The sequence below is a fragment of the Astyanax mexicanus genome, chromosome 25 (assembly GCF_023375975.1).
Source record: "Astyanax mexicanus isolate ESR-SI-001 chromosome 25, AstMex3_surface, whole genome shotgun sequence".
NCBI lineage: Eukaryota > Metazoa > Chordata > Actinopteri > Characiformes > Acestrorhamphidae > Astyanax > Astyanax mexicanus.
This window is the reverse complement of record NC_064432.1, coordinates 3,880,454-3,902,129: the sequence shown is the minus strand read 5'-3', so window position 1 is coordinate 3,902,129 and position 21,676 is coordinate 3,880,454. Positions and strand designations below refer to the sequence as shown.

At 38.5% G+C, this 21,676-nt stretch overlaps 1 protein-coding gene across 1 annotated transcript in view; it reads right to left on the bottom strand.

Annotated features, from left to right (window-relative positions):
* Positions 1 to 19,066: 19,066 nt before the first annotated feature.
* LOC103030587 (zeta-sarcoglycan) overlaps positions 19,067 to 21,676 on the bottom strand; it is a 252,382-nt gene continuing 249,772 nt past the window's right edge. Inside the window, exon 8 of the mRNA XM_049472223.1 lies at positions 19,067 to 20,567. Coding sequence (XP_049328180.1) covers positions 20,370 to 20,567 — 198 coding nt within the window. The 3' untranslated portion in view covers positions 19,067 to 20,369. The remainder of the gene's footprint in view (positions 20,568 to 21,676) is intronic.

Genomic DNA, 21,676 nt, shown 5'->3' with positions numbered 1-21,676 from the left:
GAAAGCCGTGTAACTCCACCCATCTCATAGGTTTCAATGGCAAAATAGACAACTTTCAATCACGTTTTTTCCAATATACTGTAATTCTACCTCCATTATTTAAATGCAGCAGCTAGTGTAACCTCTGCTTATATTGTTAAACTTTTATATCCCCACAGAATTCGTTTTTTAAAACGTTATTCAGCTCTATTCAAAAAAGGTGTGGTTATTGTAGAAGTGCTGGTTATGGGCGGGACCAATAACAGACCGTCAGCTCCGCTCCGCCCCGCTCTGCAGCCTGTGACCTCGAGGCAGCCCTCAGGGGCGGGGTTATTCAAATGAGTAGGCTGTCTCAACACAGTCTTTCTCCCTCCTCTGGTCTCTACTGCGCTCTACAGACTCGGGTTTCAGGATCGCCAACATGGAGGAAGATTTTGGCTTCATTTTCATTGAATGAATGGGAACGGCGACACGACCATCTTTTTTTACAGTCTCTGGTCAGAACATTGTAAGAATGTTTAGCCATGTTTTGAAAAGTTTCCAGGAAGGTTAGCCTGTAACATTACAGAAATGTTCTGAAAACATGTGATATAATAATGGTAATAATATTGGTAATAATATTAGAACATAACGTTCTCAGCTAGGGGAACACTAACATTGTGGAAATGTTAAAAGCAACATTCGAAAAAAAATAAAAATGAATAAATTTACACATGTATTGTTGCAGTTAAACATGAAACATCTTGTCTCATCGTGTATCAATAAATCAGTTACAATTGAATAAACACAGTGTCTGTTTCAATTTATTGGTATTTTATTTCATACTGTGCAGATTAGATGAGATAAGATTATATAACAGCAGATTAGATTAGAGTATATTCTTACCCGATTAATCTAAGCGCATGATTTGTGTGATGATTATTTTTTGTACTGTTATTTGATATTAGATTAGATTATACATTACTTTTTTACTTTTTTAGTATTACTTCCATTGCATTGTGTATAAGAATGCATACACAGAATGGAAAAGGACCTAAAACTGAACCCTGAGGGACTCTACATTAAATTCTTGCTATTTTCACTATTCAAATGATTCAGAAACCTGTGCAGATATCTAATATAACCCAATGTTCTTGAGATAATGGTCAGGTTGTGTGGGCGTAGCAGTGGGAGCAGGCAGTTTGACAGCTCTGGGGTAAAAACTGTCCCCCGGTCTGTTTGTGCGTGACTGAATAATCCGGTACCTCCCACCGGGGAGTGGTAAACAAGTGGCGGTTGGGAAGTGTTGTGTCCCTGGTGATGTTCTCCTCAGACATCTCCTGTCAGAATGTCCTTTATGGTTGGAAGAGCTGTCCTGATAATGCGCTGGGCTACTCTGACCACCCGCCACTGTGGAGTTAGTCGTTGTTGTACCACACTGAGATGCAGCCAGTCAATATGCCCCCCACTGTGATCCAGTGGATGTGGAGGTGTGGATCGTTGTTCCTCGGCTGTGTGGGGTGTTGACGGGCCTTCTCTTATCGAGGGTGGAGGTGTGGAGGGCCCGAGAGAGGTCTTTATTACCGATTAGCTCAAGAATCGTCCGGTGTCCCCAAAGGCCCACATCTGGGCCCACTTTTGTTGATTTCTTGGTGTTAACCCATGACCGAATCATCAAATTCTGGCATTAAAACATGCAGATGATGCTACGGTGATAGGCTTACTGGTATTGAACAGCCTCAAGACCTTTCTTGGGCCCTCAAAACATCCACCATGAAAACAAGAAGCCCCATCAACACTTGCATATATCCAGGCCCCCAGCCACTGTGAAGTTAGTTAGGTATGAATGATGGTCCCTTAAACTCCTGAGGAAGTGTAGGTGCTGATGGGCCTTCTTTTTATTGAGGATGGAGGCATGGAGGGCCCAAGAGAGGATTCCCAAAGATCTTTCAAATTGGCTCAAGTCTAAGACTTTTTGGCAGACTTCATTTCCACATCATCCATCCTGAACACTGGTGTCCCCCAAGGCCTACATCTAGGCCCATTTCTGTTTACTTCTCTCTGTTTACCCATGAATGAATTGTCCAACTGTGATAGGCTTTGTGGTATTGAACAGCCTCAAGACCTTTCTCCGGCACTCAACAAGACCTTTCATCCACCAAGACAACAAGAAGACTCATCAACACTTGAATATATCCACACCACCCACTACTATGCAGTTAGTTAACTGTGGATTTTGTTCCTTAGGTTCCTAAGGAAGTGTAGGTTTTGATGGGCCTTCTTTTTGTAGAGGTTGGAGGTCTGAAGGACCCAAAAGAGGTTGGAGGTCTCGAGGGCCCAATAAAGAAGTCTTTATTATCCTCATAAAGTTCACGAAGCTGGTCAGTAATCCAAAAGATCTTGTGAATTGGCTAAAGTTTAAAACGTATGGCATATGACTTTACTTCCACCTCACTCATCCTAAACACTGGTGTCCCCCAAGGCCTACATCTAAGCCCACTTCTGTTTACTTCTCTCTCTCTTTTTGTTGGCAATACTTAGCCTCACTCTTTCAGAGGGCCACCAGTTCAGAGTACTTTTAATCAGCTGATGGTAGCTGGTGAAACCTAAAGCTGCAACTTTTCAAAGAAATTTTACCTATATAAATTAATGTGGCGGTCGTTTAGAAGAGAACTAGGGGTCATAAAAAAAGGGAAAGCTTCAGGACCATTGCATCCATGCAGTGTCCGACTCCAGCGCTGTGTAGGTTCTCGATTCGAGTTGATCCAGGTGTTCGACACCTATCACGCCCAACTCATCAGCTCATCAGCTCATCAACTCATCAGCAGGCGCTTTGTAAGTGGTATCAGGTGTGCTGGAGCTAAAGCGCTAAGCTGAGTGTCTCCCGTTTCCTGTGCTAACACTCCAGAATTAGCTCAGTGGCTAATCAGCAGCAGTCTGTTGACTGTTGAGTTGGGTCAGGTAGGTTTCAGTGGGGTGTATAAGTTACAGAACTTTGTGGAATTGAGATTAAGGTTGATCCCTGTCACCGGTATGCTAGTGCCACATTAGCGATGTTGGACGAGGCAGGTAGTAAAAAAGACTAATGAAAAAAAAAAAGCAAGATAACGTAGGAAGCTACTCAGGCCAGACCAAGCCTCACATTCCCAACATTCTAATACAGTTTTTACTTTTCTGGTGAATAAAACAAGGAGCATTTACTCACTACTGACATCTAGAGGTGATACTGCAGCCTATTCACTTACATGTACTTTTTTTCTTTGCTTCCTTTTGTTCTTTTTGTTTCTATCATGTTGTTTTCTTTTCTTGTTTTGTGTTGTTTGTTTCTTTTTTTCTCTTATTTTGTTCTTCTCTTCAAATTGTTGCTTTTTGTTCTTTTTATTGTTTGTTTCCTTTTTTATTTCTACTCTTTCTTTGTGTCCTTGTATTTATTTTCTCATTATATCTCTCTTTGTTTCTTCGTAATTTTTTTTCTGGTTTTGTTGTTTCTCCCATTTTTCTTTCTTTCCTGTTCTTTGTTTCTTGCTTTCCCTTTTTTGTTTTCTTTTTTTCTTATTTTTTTCTTGTTTTGTTGCTTCTTTATTTTTCTCTTTATTATTTCTGTTCTCTTTAATTTGATTGATCTAGTTTTCCCTTTTTCTTTTTTGTTCTTGTTCTTTCATTTTTATATTTTTTCTTCCATTTTGTGTTTTTATTTTTGTTCTTACTTTCTGTCCTTTTATTACTTTTTCATTCTTTCTTAGTTTCTTGTATTTTGTCTTACTTTGTTTTTTCTTTCTGTACTTTCATATTATTTCCTGTTTTTTCTTATTTTTTGTTGTTTTGTTGTTTCTTTATTCTTTTTTTCTTCCCTTTGTCTTGTTTCATTTTGTTCTTACTTTTTCCTTTTTTCTCTTTATTTCTCTTTATTTCCTCTCTTATCTTTTTTATATCCTTTCTTTGAGGAAATGCAAACCTGTTGCAGAATTATACCTGTTGTGTGTTCTGTAAAGTTTGTCCAACCTAGCAACAGTAGCTATGTGAGAATGTGTTTTGTGGGCGGAGCTTGGAGAGGTAATCAGTTAAGCCCAGTTAAGCCCATTTGGAGGTTAGATGTTTAAAAGTGTACAGGAAATTCACACTGCAGTAACTTGGGGGGGTGGGGGAGGGGGGGGGGGGGGGGGGGGACAGAGTCTGAGACTGTAATAAACTCATAAACTCGGGACGTCCCATCGGAGTTCTGGGTAATCTGAGCTCAGGACGTTGGTGCCGGTCCACCGGCGTCAGCAAATCTCCACTAAAATCAGATTTGATGGATGTATCAATATCTTGTTGACCTAATAATCCCCCATCTAATTTAATCTGTTTGTGATCGGGAGTCGAGGGAGAAGCGGGCGTCTCCGGATCCGTGATGCTCTAAATGCTTAGATTCATATCTAGCCTTTATTAGCCCCCTTATCCCCCCTCCACTGCTCTGATAATTAATGCAAAGAGGTGGAGAAAGAGAAAGATAGATAGAGAGAAAGAGAGAGAGAGAGGTAGACCAACTGGGAACCAGTTGGGTCCATGGGTTCCAAGTTAGCCCCATATATATATATATATATATATATATATATATATATATATATATATATATATATATATATATATATATATATATATATATATATATATGTGGGGCTCATATTTGGCTAATTCATGTTTGGACCCAGATAATCACCAATGGTTGATAAAACAGGTCTGAAAAAATAAATAAATAAAGAGATCACTTCAGTTTCTGAATCAGTTTCTCTGATTTTGCTATTTATAGCTTTATGTTTGAGGAAAATTAACATTGTTGTTTTATTCTATAAACTACAAACAACGTTTCTCCCAAATTCCAAATAAAAATATTTTAGTCATTTAGAGCATTTATTGGCAGAAAATGAGAAATGACTAAAATAACAAAAAAGATACAGAGCTTTCAATCCTTAAATAATGCAAAGAAAATAACAAGTTCATATTCATAAAGTTTTAAGAGTTCAGAAATCAATATTTGGTGCAATAACCCTGGTGGTTTTAATCACAGTTTTAATTTCATGCATCTTGGCATCATGTTCTCCTCCACCAGTCTTACACACTGCTTTTGGATAACTTTATGCTGCTTTACTCCTGGTGCAAAAATTCAAGCAGTTCAGTTTGGTGGTTTGATGGTTTGTGATCATCCATCTTCCTCTTGATTATATTCCAGAGGTTTTCAATTTGGTAAAATAAAAAAAAAACTCATCATTTTTAAGTGCTCTCTTATTTGTTCCAGAGCTGTATATTCCCAAAAGTTATTGGGATCATCTAGTTTGTTGGCAAATTGAGACGGGCCTTTGTGTTCGTTGTGGTCAGCAGTGATACCATTTCCACCCAGTTTGTTTTTCTTATTATTGAATCATAAACTGAGGCAAGTGAGACTGCCGGGTTTTGGATGTTGTTCTGGGTAATGGGTTCTTTTTGAATCTCCTGGATGAGTAGTCCATGCCCTTTTGGAGCAATGATAAATGTCAATTTATCGACTTTGTTTTCTCATCTGTAGTTGAATTACTGCAATCTGTAATCTGTGAGTGAACTACTGTAATTTTACAATCTTTATTGGCATCTTTTTGTTCTCTTACTTCACAGTGAACTCCTACTGTTCTTCCGGAACGTTCTCCTTTATTCAGATGCAAGGCGATCTGACCGGTGACGGTTTTGCTTTTTCTGAAGCTTTCTGAACCGTTTTTGCGAAGCGCCCAGCGAGTCAGATAAACAGCGCTAACGCACAACGACTGCTCGTCCCTACACTCCCCCCGACGCCCCCCTCCCCCCCACCTCCGGGCGGGCCGGCGCTCTCCGCAGTAAAACCCTATTCATCACAGCGAATTACATTGTATTCCATTAAATAAATGGTTGCAGTTGAATGGGTGCGCGGGGACGGCGTGGCCGTGGGGCAGACACATTGTTCCAGGTGATTGCCTGACTAATCCGATTTCATCTGGATGCGCGCTCCCGTGCCGCGGCGCCCAGCGCGGTATTGATGCGGACGGGGAAGCATGCATAATAGGGGACATTAAGCATCTTCTCTGACCCAGAAAATGGCACAATCAGGACCGGTTAGCGACCCCATCGCTAAAGCCCGCTCCGCGAGCAAGACGTCAGAGATATTTTGCGCCGAGGTTTGTTTGGGCGGCTGGCGGTGTTCATCTTAATCCTTTAAATTCACCTCGACCGTTTAGTAGAGCGGTTAAATTAAATTTAATTTAGTCTGGACTGGATCTTATTGAAGAAAGTGTTTATTCAACTGAACCCAACCTGATTGGACCATCTCTACCAATGAGAAGACCTTCTGGATGAGGTTAGGCTAATAAACGTCCACCCATTGTTCATTTTTTCAGATCCCCTGAGCATATAGGAGCACTTTGTAGCTCTATAATTTACATATTATCCTCCTTTCACCCTGTTCTTCAATGGTCAGGAACCCACCAGAGAGAAAACCACCACAGATCAGTAGAAGAGTCCAATAGAATGGAGGATGTTTAAAAACTCCAGCAGCACTGCTGTATCTAATACAATCATACCTCCAGCACAACAAACACTACTAAAGCACTAATGAAGATTTTTTTTTTGGACCTTCTGGATGAGTTGCCCATACCCTTTTAGGAGTAATGATAGATGCCAACGACTTTGTTTTCTCATCCCTTCTTGATTTTCATCTGTAATTAATTTACACTACTTCTATAATTGCAGACTCTGGTCTCTGCATTAATTTTTTTGAGCATTTCTATTGGTCTGTTCATCATGAATAAACAATTCTACCTTAGACCTAAAAGAAACCAAAGAAACAGAAGGAAGACTAATGCAGAATTCCTGCAAACACACCGAGGCAAGGGAGACTGGCAGGTCTTTAGATGTTGTTCTGGGTTCTTTTTGGACCTTCTGGATGAGTTGTCCATGCCCTTTTAGGAGTGTTGATAGATGCCAATGACTTTGTTTTCTCATCTCTTCCTGATTTATTGCAATTAATTTACAGTAGTTCTATAATTGCAGACTCTAGTCTCTGCATTGATTTTGAAGCATTTCTATTGGTCCGTTCATCATGAATAAACCATTCTACCTTAGACCTAAGAGAAACAGAATAAACAGAAGGAAGACTAATGCAGAATTCCTGCACAAACTCACTGAGGTTCTGGGTTCTTTTTTTTTTTTAAACCTCCTGGATGAGTTGTCCATGCCCTTTTAGGAGTGCTGATAGATGCCAATGATTAATTAATGAATTAATTAATTTACAGTAGTTCTATAATGACAGACTCTAGTCTCTGCGTTGATTTTGAAGCATTTCTATTGGTCAATTCATCGTAAATAAACCATTCCACCTAGGAACTAAGAGACACAGAAGAAGGGAAACTGATGCAGAATTCCTGCATAAACACGAACACCTGGATCTATATTCATGTCTATCTGAAGCAAAAACATTTTGAGTGTATGCGCATGCATCTGTGTGTGTGTGTGTGTGTGTGTGTATGTGTGTGTGTAACACTTGAATAATTCACTTTGTGTGGGTTGTCATTTGTCCCTGTAACACTGTCCACATGCGACCCCTCTGAGTGACCTTCAGTACACTCGGAATTCCAATGAGACACACACACACACACACACACGTTAATTATTCACCACCAGTGATTCTGAGAGACCCATCTATCCAGGCTTTGCCCACTATTCCTGTGCTGAACTTTAAAGGAGAACCCTGGTGTAAAATGAACTTGGGTTGTAGTGAAACATGATGGTGAATACACATTTTTGTCGAATAGCCTGCCTCCGTTCACCCCAAGCATTCTGAGATACAGCCCCTTTAACTGACGCTCCCAACAGGTTTACAATACTAGTGATAGGGGCATAAAGTTGCCCAGGCTAAGAAATCACTTCCTTTACACTGATAACTTAACAAGCTTAAAGTAGCTCCTTTGGCACTTGATTGGTAGAATTGTGAAAACCCTGACATTTAAATCGAGACACTGAGAGCTTTGAAAGTTAAAAAAAACACATTGTGTATTTTAATCAACTACTTGTACACTTTTTTAAAAGCTCTCAGTGCCTCGTTTTCAATGTCAGGGCTCTCAGAATTCTACCAATCAAGTGCCGAAAGAAGCTACTTTGAGTTACTTGATGCCCCCTTAACAGGCCTTGGCCTGTATACAGAATACAGAAGTGTAGACAAAATAGATACAAGACCACTTTTATCCAAAGTAAACTAAATCATTTACATGACGAAAGCTTCGAGTGTTTTGGAGACTCCTACTTGGAGGACACTTGACTTGGAGAAGCTGCCTATTCACTCTCTACTCACTTAAAAACTGCAGGACAGTGAGATGAATCAAATGCAAAAATCAAATGAAAAACAAAAAAAAAAATAGACAGAAAAACTAGACATCAAAAATGAAAAGTAAGGTTTGGAAGACATCATATAAAAATATAAATACTGATTTTAAAGTTCAGGAAAGCTCTAATTTTATGATTTGCTTCAAATGTAAAGATTGACAGTAAAGTTTCTGCTTGAGGGGTTACTTTCTGCTTAAAATATCTTATATTAACTGAAAAATATATATTCTACATGATCTTTTAATTAATAATAACAACTCTTAACATGATATTGGTGGCCAATAATGTGTGTAATAATGCATATTCCTGAATCACTGGGCTTATTTGTTTGTAGTCTGAAAAATACGTAGTCCCAAACTTTCCCCCAACGTTTCCCTACATTGGCCAACTTTGACCAGGAAATCCCTAGACATTCCCAGGCTAAAGTCTGCTCCATGGTTTCCTCCTAGCTGGACCTATCAGGAACACCTCGGAAAGTCAGAAAAAGTGCCTTAGTGGCTTCCTTATCATATTAAGCTTGAACCACGACAACTGGCTTCTTTCCACGCAAAGAAGCAACTATTCTACTCTAAGTCCTTCATGGATGACTAAATTTCTCATCTTATGTCTAATGAAGACCCCAACCACCCTCCTGAGGAAACCCCTTTTGGTCACTTCAGATCTCCTTCCAAAGATCTCTGTCTATTGGTCCTGATCCATCGCTCATGACCATAAATTAGAACAGGAACGGTAGAACATTAGAAGATAGACCGGTAGATTGACGCTCCATTGTTCCCTCACTCGTGAACAAGACCCCAAGATACTTGAACTCCTTCACTTGGGGCAAAGACTCAACCATCACTTGGAGTAGGCGATCCATTGGTTTCCTACTGAGAACCATAGTCAATGTTCAATTACAATCTCCGCAAACAAATGACTATATCATCTAAATATGTCTATTAGACTAATCAAGTAATACTTAATATGACCTGCAGTTTCAGTACAAAAAAAACTCTTAACACCAACTCTAGACTCTAGACTCCTCCTTTGTGTAAATTAGTGCCAGACTGTGTTTACCAGGATCATGTAACGATCCCTGTGACTCCCCTGTACTTCATGATGGAGGAAATGAAGGGAAATGAAGGGAAACATGCAATGTTAATTAGTACTCTCCGTGTGATCTCCCGCAGATCCAAACAGCGCATTCTTCGGGCAAACCCTCTGACCTTCAGGAAATCAATTTTTCCCACCATGAGTGGCTCAAATCCACACATTATCTCCCCCCAAGAGCACGGTCTGATGGAACAGCTTTGAAAAAACTGCTGCAAAAGAGAAGCTCATTAGACATCATTGCCCTGCTGAGTTCTTTCCTCCCTAAACAAACACTAGAATGTGCCAGATTTCAACTGTTCGACTCGCGCTGGACGTGAGCCATCTGCACGTGGCAAGATGTCTTGGATGCCCAGAGTTACCAACCACTGGGAACTGGGAATCTGGTGCTTAAGCGTACTTCCAGGAGCATGAAATCACAGAGATGCAAATCACTGCTCCTGTATCTCCAGATGTTCCCTTCTACTTTTTTTTTAGGTGAAGCGTTGATGTGAAGATCTCTCGAGGGTGTTTCTCAGCACGCTAGATAGCTTGGGTTCGAAGCCAGTATACAACAGCAATGTTCTGGATAAAGAAAAATGGTTGCAAAAAAAATGTTGCATTGTGAAGGATGTGTCAGATTACAATGGTACTCAAGACCTTCATAAAGGTCACTGCACTGCAAAAAAACTTGGTTTTACCAAGTGAAATAATCTACTTTATTACTTTATTACTATCTCTAATAAGAATTGTAGTCTTACGAAGCAATGCCCATGTAAGATTTAGTTTATTTAAGGAATAATTGCTTCGACTGTAAGCAATACTTTACATCTTTACCTGGTTTTAAATCATTTGACTCAAAATAAGCATAAAAAAGTTACTTTATTCTGATTCCTGTGTCCAAACCTAAGCCAAACATTCAAGAGGGTTTACAACAGGCCTGAGCAAGGTATACATGGGTGAGCATGGTCTTTGACTCATTCATGAAGAGATTGTTTGGCTTTTTCCTTTCCTAGGAAGTTCATACAGTTTACGTATTCCATTTCCAAGGGACTTCCGATGTCTGACATTGGAGGATTTGGCCTTGATGATTGTTCTTGTACCACAGCCAGGTTGGTTGCATTTACCCCCATTTCCCTGCTTATTCTACACCCATTTCCATCGATAAGCTACTGTACATCCTTTCCAATGGTTATTGTACAGCTACTTCCATTGATAATCTAGTTTATACCCATTTCCTTGCTTATTCTACACCCATTTCCATGAAAAAGCTACTGCACTGCCTGTCCAATGGTTATTGTACAGCTACTTCCATGGATAAGCTAGTTTGCACACATTTCCATGAAAAAGCAACTACACGTACTATCCAATGGTTATTGTAGAGCTACTTCCATGGATAAGCTACTGCACTTTCTTTCCAAAGGTTGTTGTACAGCCATTTCCATGGTAAAGCTAGTTTACACCCATTTCCTTGCTTATTCTACACCCATTTCCATGGTTTAACTAGTATACACACATTTCCTTGCTTATTCTACACCCATTTCCATGGTGTAACTAGTATACACACATTTTCTTGCTTATTCTACACCCATTTCCATGGATAAGCTTGTTTACACCCATTTCCTTGCTTATTCTACACCCAAAGCAATGGCATAAGTAAAAATATAAAGAGGTATTTTATATATAGATATATATTCATATGGGGTTCCAACTTTATAATAGCTTCCCAAACTTCAGAATCCAAAGTCTGTGCCGTTGGCAGGTTGAGATTAAAGTCAGATACAAAGGCCTCTGAAAGCAGGTATAGTTTTTTTTAAGCTTTGCAACAAAAACGACATTGAAGCCGGCGAGAAGTGTTCTTTCTCTTCTTTCTCGCTCAGCCGCTGGAGAGTCTCAGGCTGTAATAGAGTGTCCGATCTTTTCAGAAGTCACTAAAGGCGCGTGGAGCCGAGTCCTGTCTTCATACGGGAGACTGGTCCAGTCCTAAAAGCCAACTTTTTCACTTTCACTGGAACAGAAAGAGCGAGGTGAACAGAAAGAAGACCAAGAGATGGGTTTAGGAGATTGAGATGTGAAAGAGATAAAGAAAGAGAAGAAATCAAATTGGCACTGGGTGACCCCAATCTATGTTTCTTTGGGGAAAAAAAAAGAAAAAAATCATAATTTAATATCTGAAGGAATCATTTAGTGAACACTTCATGACAATTGGAGCTATACACCTTTTTTCCAAGGATTATTTACGTTATTTAAGGCTTGAAGCCTTATTTAGTTATTTGCTCTGGCCAAATGCAAGAGCACACTTTTCTGGATCATCCTTTATTTAACTATAAATAGTGATTCAACACAATAAAAAAAGGAATGAAAGAAACCCAAGGACACTTCACAAACACATTTTACACACAACCATTTACACTAAGCTGCACCAGGAAAGGACGTGGAGAGCAGACGCAAACGCAAGTAATATTAATTTAAAACAGAAAACAAACAATAAACCAAAAAAACATGAACAATGGAACAAAAAGGAACATAAACACAACCAGAACAGACATAAACAACGCACATAAAAACAGACAAACTAACACTGAAGACACGGGGGCTCAAATACACACACAAGGCAAAGAACGGAAACAGGGAACACCTGGGGGCTGTTAATGAGGGGGCGGAGCTACAAATGAACACAGCTCCTCTCAGAAACTCCACTCAGACAGGGACTTGAACCCAAGATTCCAATGCTGGGAGGTGAACATGCTAACCACTAAGCCACTGTGTCGCCAAAAACAGTACAAACAAATATATGTTTTTAAGTTATAGAACATATAACCTTTACTAAATAGCCCTTAAAACTTTATGCGAACAGTGGACAACTTTTAATTTTCGTTTTTATATTTTTTTAATTATAGAGCTCTGGAAACAATAAAGAGACCACTACAGTTTCTGAATCAGTTTATCTGATTTTGCTATTTATAGGTTTATGTTTGAGTAAAATGAACATTGTTGTTTTATTCTATAAACTACAGAAAACATTTCTCCCAAATTCCAAATAAAAATATCTTAGTCATTTATAGCATTTATTTGCAGAAAATGCTTTCAGACCTCAAATAATGCAAAGAAAACAAGTTCATATTCATAAAGTTTTAAGAGTAATCATAGTTTTCATGAATCTTGGCATCATGCTCTCCTCCACCAGTCTTACACACTGCTTTTGTATAACTTTATACCATTCATGTTGTAAAAATACAAAATTGTAATCATCCATCATTCACCGAGTTTTTTTTTCAATTTGGTGAAATCAAAGAAACTCATCATTTTTAAGTGGTCTCTTATGTTTTATCCTTGATTTACGTCTTTGTTTAATAAATTAATATTCTAAAACATCAACAAGTCTTCATGTTGTAGCTGGGCCTCTAGATCTGCACACTCATTGGTTGTTGGAGTTGGAGCCCCAGTTGGTCCCATAAACGCTTGATTGGCCATAAATCAGGTGACCAGACTGACCAGACATAGAAAAAGGGTTGCAATCGGACATCGCAACGTTCCTGGGGAAACATTTGCAGTGTGTGGTTGAGCATTTTCAGCATCCTGCTGAAAAATGAAAGTTAGAAGCTTTGCTATATCGCTGAGCAGCTGGTGTCTCTTGTATCACTACTTGGGGTGACTGAATACCTGACTGTCGTATGTGAGGATGCCCCACAGATGCTTAATAGGGGCTTTCACAGATCATCTGTTGCCCAACGAATTCCAATACTCAGTAGATCTTCACACGAGTATTTACAGATTTACTTCTGTAGGACAGAACTCCATCAAGTAGGTAATTACAGCGATTAAACCACAAGCGCACCCAATGGAGCACTGGCTCTACACTCTACCCTACACTCAGCCCAAGATAAATATCTTGCTGTCGTTCTGGAATTGGCCACTAGGGGCAGGTGCTACTGTTGTTTGCGGTTAGCGCTGGGATGGGGGTGGAGGAAATCTTGCGCTGGGACTCTAAAGATTGGAGAGTGCAGCGATGCAAGGCGGATGAATTATCCCACTGCTGGTCCTCCGAGAATCCACACTGCTAATAGATCCCTCCGAACACAAACCCGTCCCTATAGAGCCCGAGCTGACAGCGAGTGTGGAGAAAAAAAAACAAAAAACAAAAAAACGGATGATTAGGTTCGAGTTACGCGGCGCAATGTTCACACAGTCCAAAATCTAATCACATGAAAATGAGTTAACTTCGGGGAACAGATTCTACACTTCTTCTTGTTTAGCACATCTAATTGGACTCAATATTTTTATATATACAGCTCTGAAAAAAAAAAAAAAAATCTGAATCAGTTTCTCTGATTTTGCTATTTATCCACCTCAGACCTGAAACTCTTACATGACATTTATTCTGTATTTCTCTTCGCTATTTGGGCTAATTGGCACATATGTGGATGTTAGTTTTATATTTTTAAGGAAAAAAAAAAAATAAAGTCGTGATTAGTAACGATGTGCACAACATATTATTTTGTTTCTGAACACAGCAGCTTTTTTTTTTTTTTCCCGAGTTTGCCCAAAAAACTAAAGTAGAAACAGCAATTTTTCACCTTTGCGCAATATGCCCTCATATGAGGACACCAGGACTTTGTAGAGCAGAATTTACTGTTGTGGTCCAGACAAGCCAAAATGGGACATCCACAAATGTGGACGCCGGTTCCTAAGAGGTTATAGGTATATGCTAAAATGTAAAATGAACATTTTTGTTTTTGTTTTATTTTATAAACTACAGACAACATGTCTCCCAAATTCCAAATAAAAATATTGTAATTTAGTAATTTAGTAGCAATGAAAGAGTTCAGAAAAAATAAACGTTTAGTGGAATAACCCTGGTTTTAATCACACTTTTTTTCATGCATCTTGGCATCATTACGTTCTCCTCCACCAGTCTTACACACTGCTTTTGGATAACTTTACGCATTTACACACCATCTATCTTCTTCTTGATTATATTCCAGGGGATATCAATCTGATAAAATCAAAGAAACTCATCATTTTTAAGTGGTGTCTTATTTTTTCTTTCCAGAGCTGTATGTACTAGTGCATCACAACTAATTAGAATATCATTAAAATGTTACTTTACTTCAGTAAATTAGTTCAGAATGTGAAATTCATATATGATATATTATATACATCTATAGTGATCTATTTTAAGTGTATATTTGTAAATTTTATTGTTGATGATTATGATGCTTACAGCCAATGAAAATCCAATAATCAGTGTCTCAGAAAATTTAAATATCAAAAATAAGATCAATTGGTACTTTTGGTACAGTGTGGGCAGGGTGCCAAGTCCTGCTGGAAAATGAAATCCGCTTTTGTCTCCATAAAAGTTTTCAGTAGCAGAGGGAAGAAGAATGAAGTGCTGTAATAATTTGTGGGAAAACAAAACTGCACTGACTGTAGACTTGATAATAAAACACAGTGGATCAACACCAGCAGATGACAGACATGACTCTCCAAACCATCACTGATTGGTGGAAACTTCACACTAGACCTCGAGCAGTTTGGACTGTGTGTCTCTCCACTCTTCCTCCAGACTCTGCTCCCTTGATTCACTTTAAATGAAAGGAAAACTCTTCGTTTTTGAGGACTGTGTACAGTTGTACACAACTGAACAAACCATCATACAATCCCAAAAAAAAATTATCAAAATTATAGATTCATTAATTAAATTAACTGGATGATTCTTTTTTTTAAATATTAAATACAATATCATACAACCAATAGAGACTGTACACACCATAGACTGTATATAGCTGGACAGAGCATCGTCTTTCAAAAGTGAAGCCACCACAGGTCGAGCGCCCCCTGCTGTTCGGTTGCAGAAAGCTGTGTAACCCCACCCATTACCATAGGTTTCAATGGCAAAACAGACAACTTTCAATCACATTTTTTTTCCAATATACTGTAATTCTACCTCCTTTATTTAAATGCAGCAGCTAGTGTAACCTCTGCTTATATTGTTAAATTTTTTATATCCTCACAGAATTCGTTTTTATAAACATTATTCAGCTCTATTCAAAAAAGGTGTGGTTATTGTAAAAGGGCTGGTTATGGGCGGGACCAATAACAGACCGTCAGCTCAACTCCGCCCCGCTCTGCAGCCTGTGACCTCGAGGCAGCCCTCAGGGGCGGGGTTATTTAAATGAGTAGGCTGTTTCTCCACAGTCTTTCTCCCTCCTCTGGTCTCTACTGCGACTCAGACTCGGGTTTCAGGATCGCCAACATGGAGGAAGATTTTGGCTTCAATTTCATTGAATGAATGGGAACGGAGACACGGCGTCCATCTTTTTTTACAGTCTCTGGTACACACAATCACAATAATCAATGTTGGTTTGTTAATTTTAAGTTGTTTGAAAAGCTTATATTTAAACTTCAAGTTTTTAATCGTTAAAATATTCAATCACTTAATCATTTAATTGGAATCCTGAAAAATAAAAAAACATATGTGTGAAAAAGTAGAACAGTAGTAGAAAAGTGAGCAAAGATTAGATTAACATATCAACCAAATGCAAACATGTTTAAAATAAACTTTCTCTTTTTATTATCATTTATTGATTTTGTTATATACATGGCATAATCTTGTGCTTTGTTTTTTTCCCCAAAAAAGAATCGGCAAAAAAATAAAACAAAAAGAAAAAAAGAAAAAAAGAAACAGGGAGGGGCAAAAAAAATCCCCAAAAAATCGACTACATTTTTGACATTTTTGTCGTCCTTTGTCCTGTTTAAATTGTTTTTTTGTTGTTTTTTGTTGTTCAGACCACAGAAGTGGACTAGCATTCCGTGTTGTTATTTTCCGTTTTTTTTTTTTTTTTTTTCCGTATCCAAAGGTGTGTGTACCTGCTGCCTGGTGATTGGACGAGATGGATGGTTTGCAGGTGAGCGTGTGCTTTACCAACAGCAGCAAAGGCACCTGTGTATCGCTTCTTCTTTAGAAAAACACACACACACACACACACACACATATATATATAGTGTAGTCATCAGAAGTGTGTGTGTGTGTATGTGTGTGCGCGCTCGTTTCGGCAGCCTAGTCCGCGGGACCCTGCTGGCACATTTTCCGGAAGTGTCCGCTCGGGGTCGGAAAGTCGTACAAAAATAGGAACACCGAAAAAAAACGTTGAGTTTTTGCTCCATTTACAGATCGGGAAGATGAGGCTTGGGTTAAGCCGAGTTCATTTATTTATTTATTTTGTTTTATTTTTTTCCAATTCCTGATTTCTGTTGAAGGAGAAAAGGAGGGAAGGAAGAAGGGAAGAATAGGGGGTAAAAAAGGAGAAATGATGAGAGAGAGAGAATGTGGTGGAGGCAAAAAAACAAACAAACAAACAAACAAACAAACAAACAAAAATCAAAAAAGAAAGAATATTGAATGTTGAATAGTGTGATTAACCCTGTAAAACCTTTCGGTAATAGTTTTTATATATTTGCATTTTTGCCGGGAATATTATGATTATTTTGTAAATATATTTTCACTCATTACCCGCCGGCCGATATGCCTGTTATTAAATGTTACTATTGAACATCTAAGAAATAAACATTTTAACAAGCAGCACCTTGATTGGACCTGCAGATTGGTAGGCTACATTATTTCAGTATATCACTGTAAAAAAAAAAATAATAATAAAATATATATGTATTTTACTGCATATAGAATCCCAAAATGTTACTGTTAATGTCACTCAGTGTTTTCATTCTTAATACAGGACACTGTTTTCCCAACTGAAAATTAATCCAGGGCAGAATTGTCGCAGATATGAGTAACTTGTTCTTATGCCCTACAACACTATAGTGAGGCAGTCGTCCACATATAATATATATGTACCTACAGGGGCTTGCGAAAGTATATTTTATCATCTTTGTCATCTTAAAACCACAACTTAAATGTATTTTATTGAGATTTTAAGTGATAGACAAACACAAAGTATTGCATAAGAGTAAAGTGGAACAAAATACATGATACATGGTTTTCAATATTTTTATCAAATAGAGCAGGGGTGTCCAAACTACGGCCCGCGGGCCATTTGCGGCCTGTTTCCCATTTTTGGAGGTATTTTAGAAATAGAATGAAAGTTGGCCCGCTGTTAAGCAGGTTTTTATAACGTGAGATTCAAAGATTGAACGCTAGGTGTCAGAAACGGGCCAAAGAGTCTAAAAGCGGAGAGAGTGCGCATTTCTAGCCCAGAAAAACAGGCCAAAGAGTCTAGAAGCGGAGAGGGTGCGCATTTCTAGCGCCGTAAAACAGGACAAAGAGTCTAAAAGCGGAGAGAGTGCGCATTTCTAGCGCAGAAAAACGGGGCAAAAGAGTCTAAAAGAGGAGAGAGAGTGCATTTCTAGTGCAAAAAATGGGCCAAAGAGTCTAAAAACGGAGAGGGTGTTCATTTCTAGCGCAGAAAAACGGGGCAAAGAGTCTAAAAGCGCAGAGAGTGCGCATTTCTAGCGCAGAAAAACGGGGCAAAGAGTCTAAAAGCGGAGAGGGTGCACATTTCTAGCACAAAAAACGGGCCAAAGAGTCTAAAAGAGGAGAGAGAGTGCATTTCTAGTGCAAAAAATGGGCCAAAGAGTCTAAAAACGGAGAGGGTGTTCATTTCTAGCGCAGAAAAACGGGGCAAAGAGTCTAAAAGCGCAGAGAGTGCGCATTTCTAGCGCAGAAAAACGGGCCAAAGAGTCTAAAAGCGGAGAGAGTGCGCAGTTTTAGCGCAGAAAAACGGGCCAAAGAGTCTAAAAGTTGTCCTAATTAAGGAGTTTAATATTAAGAGACATCATGAAATTAAACATCAATTTGAAAAATCTTAGTTTACACAACACTGTCAAAGATAAAGATATCTTTAAAATCTCAATAAAATCTAAATAAAATTCCATTAAGTTTGTGGTTTTAAGATGACAAAGATGATAAAATATACTTTCGCAAGCCACTGTAGGTACATATATTATATGTGGACGACTGCCTCACTATAGTGTTGTAGGGCATAAGAACAAGTTACTCACATCTTCGACAATTCTGCACTTGATTAATTTTTCGTTGGGAAAGCAGTGTCCTGTATTAAGAATGAAAATATCAAGTAAAATGGTGTGTAAATGAAATAATAAAACATTTATTACAGAGTCTGTGGCCCGTGACTTTAAATATATTTCTCCTTCTGGCCCCCAACAAAAAAAGTTTGGACACCCCTGAAATAGAGCCATCATTCACTGCAATTGCAACGATTAGTGCTTTGAGGTTTGTCTCTTTCCCAGCTTTACACATCTAGAGACTGTAGAGATTTTAGCTCATTCTTCTTTATAAAACAGCTGAAGCTCAGCCAGGTTGGATGGAGTGCGTCTGTGAACAGCGTTTTTGTCATGTCTTGCCACAGAAGCTGAATGCTATTTAAGACTGGGACATTTCTGCAGCTCCTCCAGAGTGACCATGGGCCTCTTGGCTGCTTCTCTGACCAGTGCTCTTCTTACTTGATTCTTACTGTACCTGTCATAGGAAGTGTTACCAGATTGTACAATATTAAAGTATAATAAAGTTAAATTGTGAATTTGTGGTGGCAGCAATTTGACGTTTGGTCTCAAAGGGTTAAAAGTAAAAAAAAAAAAAAAAAAAAAGGTTTGCATAAAAAATAAAAATAATGCATAAAAAATAAAACTAGCAATGTAAAATACTAATGTTTAATACTGGACAGATAGATGGATATATGACTGACAGATAAAATGAAAAACACAAAACAGATGAAGCTCAGTTAGCCCAAAGCATCACAATCCTAATTTTGCTGGTATACACAATTGAACATTTTCTATTTTTTTTTTTTTTTGAAAACTTCAATTTGAATAGATATAAATAAAGGAAAGTGTGTGCTTGCTCTTATAGCCTACAACAATATAGTCAGGCAGTCATTGACACATAATATATGTACCTATATTTATATATTTATATAGGTACATATATGTGGATGACTGCCTCAGGAATGATTGAAACAGTAATTTATTGTTAAAATTTCCCTGTAAAATTGTCTCAGTTTGTTAAATTGTATATCTTTGATCTCCAATGGACTTTTAGACTTGTTTTACATCATTTTTACAACTTTAATTCTAACGGTATAAATAGGAAAGTTTGCCTTGTAGATTTTTAAAAATTTTTTTGGAAGAGTTGTAGTTGGAAAGTGAAGCCAAATAATCGTTCACACCCTCTAGTGGCTGGATTCCATACAATTTCATATAAAACTACCCCCAATTTAGCACAGAATTACAGTGTATTGTAATTCTGAAACAATGGCAACTTGTTCTTACAGCCTACAACACTTAACAGTCAGTCATCCACATATAATATATACCTGATTAACCAAAGGAAAAATGCTCAGGGCTAGAACATGCCTCCTTCCATAATACAATTGAACAATTGACAATGATGATGCATAGAGGAAAGCGCCAGATCCTCAGCTCTGATACATCATCTATTAGATGCCTGTGCTATCCAATCAGGAAGAGCAGAACAGAGGAGAAGCTTCAAATATTAACTTCTCTAAACTTGTACAACCTGTCGTCCTTCCCTCTATGTCATAACAGGGTGGATGGATGCACAACAGGAAATAGAAAAAAGTAAATATTAAGTGATTAGCCTGGGAAATTATAAGTTCTGTGTAGTTTGAAGTTCTAAAAATACTAGCATTAGTCCAAAGAAAAATGAATAATAATTTTGCAAACTGACCCAGTGCTCCCCATTTTCGAGGGTTCTGCTACTCCAACCTGGCAACCATAACTATAAAAGAATGCATTTCAATCAGCTAGTCTATTTTTTTGCGATGCTTTGGGAAAGCAGAGCGCTCTCACAGATGGACAGAAGGATGAACAGGGCTGTAGAAGAAACGCAAGGAAGAGGAGGAAGAGGAAGGAAAGGAGGAAGAGAGGAAGGAAAGGAGGAGGAAGGCCTTTCTGGTGTCGGGTGGAGCTCGGCCCACCCGCCTTTCTCAGCTCCACAAACACACGCTGTTGGTGGTCTGGCAGGTGGAGGCGCTCTCGGCCGGGGAAAGGTAGAGCTTGCCGCTCGGACACACACACACCTCGTACACAGTCTGTTTAGGGTAGCTGGTGCCAGGGCCGAGCAGAGGGTCCACACTGCCGTGAGGGAGATTCCCCAGCCGGATAGAGTTCGCATTTAAGAAAATCTGCAGAGAAAAAAAGAGGAGAAGAGAAGAGAGAAGAAGAAAAGAGAAGAGAAGGAGTTGAGAGAAATGAAGAGAAGTGATTCAATTAGATGAGAAGGGACGAGAAAAAAATGAACAGAAGAAGAGCAGAGAGGAGAAGAGAAAAGAGGGGAAGAGAAGGCATTAGAAGAGAAGAGTGGACAGGATAGGAGATGAGAAAAGACAAGAGGAGAAATGAAGAGAAAAGAGCAGAAGAGAAATAAAAAAAATAAAAAGAGAATAGAAGAAAAGAAATGAGAAATGAGGGGAAGAGAAAAAAGTGAAGAAGAGAAGAAAAAAAGTAATGAGAAGAAGTGTAGAAAATAAAAGTGAAGAGAAGTAAAGGAAGTGATGAGAAGAAGTGAAGAGAAGTAATGGGAAGAAAAGAGAAGAGAAGAGAAAAGAGAAGAGAATAAAAAGAGCAGAAGTAAAGAGAATTATAGAAAGTGATGAGAAGGAAAGTGAATAGTAATAAAGGGAAGAAAAGAAAGTGATGAAAGGAAGTGAAGAAAAGAGAAGTAAAGAGTAGTAAATGGAATACAAGAAAAGAGAAGAGAAGGTGAGAGGAGAAAAGAAGAGAAGTGATTAAATTAGATGAGAACAGACGAGAAAAAAAATGAACAGAAAAAGAGCAGAGAGGAGAAAAGAGAAGAGAGGGGAAGAGAAGGTATTAGAAGAGAAGAGTGGACAGGATAGGAGATGAGAAAAGACAAGAGGAGAAATAAAGAGAAAAAGAGTAGAAGAGAAAGAAGAACAATAAAAAAATATGAAGAGAATAGAAGAGAAGTGAGGAAAAGAGACAAGAAAACAAGAGAAAAGAGGGGGAAATAAGAAATTAGAAGAGAAGATAAGTAAAGAAAGTAATGAGAAGAAGTGAAGAGAAGAAAAGTGAAGAGAAGAGAAGTAAAGAAAAGTGTTAAGAAGAAGTGAAGAGAAGTAATGGGACGGAAATAAAAAGAGAAGAAGTAAAGAGAATTATAGAAAGTGATGAGAAGAAAAGTGAATAGTAATAAAGGGAAGAAAAGAAAGTGATGATGTAAATGGAATACAAGAAAAGAGAAGAGAAGGTGCGAGGAGAAAAGAAGATAAGA